We start from the raw sequence: 5,024 nt of genomic DNA, 5'->3' as shown, positions 1-5,024 counted from the left end.
CCCTCTAGCAGCAAGGCCCGGGGTCCGTGGGAGTGTGGGTGTGGCCAGAAGGTCTCGGCTGGCCTGGGGGGTCAGCCCTCCGCGGTGAGTCGGGCGCAGATGCACATTCTAGACCCAGGTCTTCAGGCGGCGCAGGGCAAGAGTGGCCGAGTCCGGGGGACCCAGGGAGAAGGCGTGAGCGCCTGCGGCTCGGGGTCGGCTGCTAGGACGGGCGTCTGGCCTGATTTGGTCCCCGGTGCCCCTAGAGGGGCTGCCACGGCTTCCCGATGGCCTGGATGTGCTCCTTGGCCTTCAGGCGCAGCGCCGCGATGCTGCTGTTGCGCGGGTCCGCCTCGTCCAGCGGGAACTTGTCCCCGAAGCCGGGCCCGCACGGGTAGGCGGGCGGCGGCGGCGGCGGCGGCGGCGGCGGCGGCGGCGGCCCGAGGGGCTGCAGGCCGGGGCCGAGGGGCGGGGAGTTCAAGAAGGGAGGCGGCGGCGGCGGCGGCGTGTAGCTGGCGGGCAGGCTCTGCGCCGGCGGCCCGAAGCCTGGCAGGCTCTGCAGCGCCGTGGCGCCCCCGCCCGGCAGCGGCGGCCCGAGCCACGACTCGAGCGGCAGGGCGCCCCCCGCAGGCCCGCCGCCGCCGCCGCCGCCCGGGCCCGCCCCGAGGGGCGCCAGGGTCGCGGCGGGCGGGGAGCGGCTGAAGGAGAGCAGGGGCGAGTCCTGCAGCTTCATGGACGACACCTCCAGCTTCTCCTGCCGCCGCCACTTGGCCCGTCGGTTCTGGAACCACACCTGCGGAAGGCAGCACAGCGCCGTCGGGCTGCGGCGGGGGCAGGACTCCCCACCCCCGAAAAGGACCGGGGCTCGACTGTTTCACCTGCTCCTTTCATCCCCGCCGCCACCCCCCGCCCGCTCCCCACCCGCCTTATCCTCCTTGTCTGTCCCCTTTGCTCCAGTCTCCTCCCTCCTCCTCTCTCGCGCCGAGTCTCATTGTCCCATCCCTGTCCTCCGTGGTGTTCCCACCCTTGTCCCTGTTTACCTCACCCTTAGTTGTGGTTGTATCTGTTTCCAACTCCTGGCACCGAGCAGGCAGAAAAAAAAATGAAGTTAACCCTGGAATCGGACAGTGGGACTTGGGAAACCAGATCTCACCAAATTTCTGTGACCTGCTGGTTGGCAGCCCCTCCCGACCCTTCACTTTAGACCCGGCTTCCTCCCTGTGTGGTACAGTGGCTGCGCTTTTGTCGCAGACTTTCTGTGCTTTACCTACATTTTGCCTGTTATAAACATACGTATAAACAAATACTCTAAGTACTGTAACTGGAAACATTGGCTGTTAAAATAGAGCTATTTCCACAAATTACTGATAGAACAAAGTGGGTTGATTTTATCCCAGGCATATTTAATATGCATTATTACTGTTCGTAAGATTTCATTTTTATTTAATCGATATCTGACTAGTATGTCTGATATTTCCTAAAAATGGCTTTCAATGATTACAATAGTTCAAGTTTAATAATCTACTTTTACTCCGTGGAGTTAGTTTTGACGTTACCCTAAGATGAATTCAATGAGTTCAAGTTTTTCTTTTTTTCTTTACATAGAGAAAGTCCACACCAAGAGTGAAGTCTGGTCTCTTAAGGCTGCAACTTCCATTACTGATTTGATAAAAGCACAAGAAAAGGTGTAATTAAGGTTTCACTACCAAGTTACCACCCTCAGGCACAGAACAGAGAGAACTGGTCTAGTTTAGTGGGGAATCTAGAAAGAACTTTGGCCAAACTGGGGGGGCTTCAGTGTTAAATTCATGAAGGAAAATGTGGGAATAATTGCCATGTCAGAAGGGAGACAGCAGTTCTGAGTTAATAATAGGGAGAGGGGACCTCATAGGAGAACTGAGAAAAAGCCATCCAGCACCTGAGCAGAGCAGGGCAACTGTCTGCAAAGCTGGGATTTTGGGGGAGGGGAAAGAGAGAAAGAACAAAAATGCAGGTACCCCGGGCCCCTTTCAATAAAAGATTCATCAGCATATCTGAGGCCCTGATTTTCCCAGAAACATTAGCTATATAGAGAAACACTGGCTTGGGTGAGGGCTTCCATCCCACTGCCTCTCCCTTCCCCCCACCAACATCCCACTCCATCCCCCAAAATATCAGCTATAGGCTTCAGATCCAGTATCCAGAGTCAGAGGGCTAAAACCTGGGATAGTCTGCTCTTCTCCTGTTCTACTGCTGTCCTCAACACAGTGGGAGACTCTGCCTACCCCCCCCCAACCTGATTACATCATACCCATGTGTTAAGAACCCACCATATGCTGGGCCACTGTGCTGGCCCTGTGATCACAGAGAAGTCAGACACTGTTCTCAAGAAGCTCACGTCTTAAACAAGAAGCAAACATCCCCAAACAAGTAGAGAGGGAAGGAACAAGTAAAGAGGAAGGAATGTGGGACAGAGGCATGAAGGCAGCCCCTGAGTGGGCTGTGCCCGGAGGGGCACTGGAGGGCTTTGCCCTTTCCTCTTTCTTCATCTTTCACTTGTTTTCTTTCCCTCTCCCTACCCCATCCTTCCTCCCTGAAAAGCAGGTGCTAAAATGTCCACCCCTTCAATGAAATCCTTGCAGCTCTACTGCCCCAAATTAGGAGAAATTGAACTGTCCTTGCCAGTTAATCCTGAGTCACATTAGGGAACTATTTTTTAAAACCATGACATTTACTCATTACTTCAACCCCTTAAACTAAACAGAAAAGACAAAAGGCAAGAGCCTGTCCGCTTTTACTTTTAAGACAAGGCTAAAAGCCCCAAACATCTGAGTATCCTCACTTCCTGGAAATCTAATTCATTAGACACACACAAAAATCCCATCTTAGTTCCACTGCCTTTCAGATGCGGTGAAATTTGTTCCCAATGTCTCCCTTTCAGGCCTCTGTAAACTCTCCCAATTTGGAAATTCTCCCGGATTTTTCACAGATGACTAGCAAATATTTAAGGCTTTCAAATATTTTAATGATCAGGGATTAAAGATAATTCAGCTTTAATTAAAGCGAAAACCCCTTTAAATAAAAAGAAAAGGCCTCTGCAGCAGTGGGAAGTTTGGCTGGATGTGCACCCGAGAAGCAAAAGTCAGTTTCTTAAACAAATCCACCGAAAGTTTCAACTGTGAGGCGCCAGGCTCTCCTTAAGAAGATAGGGTTTTCGTCTTCAAGAAGGTGCGCGCCGTAACTGACTATGGTGGCATTTGGGGCCGCAATCCAGTTACCCTCGAGCCGCTGCCTACATTCCCTCTCCACTCAGTGCTTCCCGGCCCCCGCCCCAGTCCTGGATGCTGTCGCCTCTTCATCTTGCCAGCCATTGCCAGTTCCTCTCTTTTAGCTTAGAACGAGGGAGCCCCCAAAGGGGAGATGCTACTACAAATTGGAACAGACTGTCCAAGGGACGGGGCATGGGGCGCATGGAAAATCTGTGACGCTCCTGTGGGGTTCTGGGAGAACCAAGCGCAGGAGGGCCCGTGGGAAAAGTGCCATAATAAACGCGTGGACGCCCAGGGATTCAAGGGAGCTTTGGCTGCAGCTTGAGCTTCCGGCCCTCCCGTGGGCCCATCTGGGCGCTTTACCTGGACCCGGACCTCGGGTAAGTTGACCTTGCCGGCCAGCTCCTCGCGACTGTACACGTCGGGGTAGTGGGACTTCTCGAACGCGCGCTCCAGCTCGTGCAGCTGGTATGTGGTGAAGGTCGTGCGGTTCCGTCGATGCTTCTTCTTGGGCTGCTCCTCCTCTGACAGCTTCGAGTCGCCGGGGGCTGGAGGTCCGACAGGCAGCCCAGGGCTCGGCCGCGCCTCCCCGGTCTCCTTGGGGCAGTAGGGGCGAGGGGCTGGGACGACGAGACCCCGGACGGTCAGAGACACTCCCCGGAGTATCCGAGGGCCACCCCGCCTACCCATGCGGGCTCCGAGATGGCCCAGGGAGGTCGGGGATCAGGGCTGCGAGGGCCCCTTTAGCTTTCCCTGAACGCATGTTGGAAGCTCCTGCTACGCACATAGCCCCCACCCCTGCGCTCAGATGCCTTAATAAAAGTTAAGGCAGGGCTCTCTCCTCTTGCAGAGCTCCTAAGTTTGGGAGCCCTAAGGGTCTCGGAGCAGGCGGGGTGCGCACTCACCTTCGTACTCGGGAGCCGGTGCCGGGGCGGGCGGCGTGGAGGGCTCGGCGCCTCCTGCAGGCGCCTTGGGGCAGGAGGTCCGCGCGCCCGGCCTGCTATCCCGCTCTTTCTCACCCCGGGCGGCCCGCTCCTCCGGGAAGGAGCCGAGGATCCCGTCGTCCTTGGTAAATCCCAGGATGGCTTCGATGCTGTGCAGCCGCGAGGTGCTCCCGCCCGGGCTGCGGAGCAGGTGGCCGGCGAGCGAGAAGCTGCCGTCGGCCATGGCTGGGGCGCAGCCGGGCAGGTGCATGGGGAGCGCCGGGACGCCGGAGGGCGCGGCCCGCGCTCTCGGCAGCGCCGCCTGCTTGGAAGACCGAGAGCAGAGGCTGGAAGTCGGCCCCTCCCGGGTGCGGTTGTCCAACCCGAGGGGTCCTGACTCAAGGTCAAGCTCCGCGCGCGATGCGGACCCCGGCCGCGCGCGCTAGAGGAGGGCGAGCGCTCGGCCCGCGGCCGCCTAGGTCCCGGCGGGAGTCGGAGTTTCAACTCCCGGTGGCTGGGTCTCCCGGCGCTGAAGGCTCCAAGCCGGGTCGCCCCGGCTCCTCCCCTCTCGCCCGGGACCCAGCCTCTTCCCTGGTCCCTCCCCCCGCAGCGGGGCGGGTCCTTCCCTCGCCTAGCCTCAGGGTTCTCGCCCACCCACCCCGGGCGGGGCCGGCACTCCGAACCTTCCACCTCCCACCTCTCGATCAGCTCCGAACACTCCGGAGACCCGCGGGGGCATGTTTGACGGGCCCGGGGACCCGGGTCCGAGGGCCCACTCCCCCCAGTCCTGCCTCAGTGGGGCCGACGCCCTCGGTCCCACCTCCCCCTCGGGCTTGCCTCCCTCCTTCGGCTCCTCTCCCTCAGCCCAGGCTCG

At 58.7% G+C, this 5,024-nt stretch overlaps 1 protein-coding gene across 1 annotated transcript; it reads right to left on the bottom strand.

Annotated features, from left to right (window-relative positions):
* Positions 1 to 241: 241 nt before the first annotated feature.
* On the bottom strand, positions 242 to 4,421 carry RAX (retina and anterior neural fold homeobox). Its single transcript, XM_061170225.1, has 3 exons — positions 4,133 to 4,421; positions 3,591 to 3,847; positions 242 to 772 (listed from the first exon to the last, which is right to left on the bottom strand). The coding sequence occupies exons 1-3, from the start codon at positions 4,419 to 4,421 to the stop codon at positions 242 to 244; spliced, it is 1,077 nt and encodes a 358-aa protein (XP_061026208.1).
* Between the last annotated feature and the right edge of the window lie 603 nt (positions 4,422 to 5,024).

This window comes from Eubalaena glacialis, chromosome 15 (assembly GCF_028564815.1).
Source record: "Eubalaena glacialis isolate mEubGla1 chromosome 15, mEubGla1.1.hap2.+ XY, whole genome shotgun sequence".
NCBI lineage: Eukaryota > Metazoa > Chordata > Mammalia > Artiodactyla > Balaenidae > Eubalaena > Eubalaena glacialis.
The sequence above is the reverse complement of the archived record's forward strand: the minus strand, read 5'-3'. Positions and strand labels throughout refer to the sequence as shown.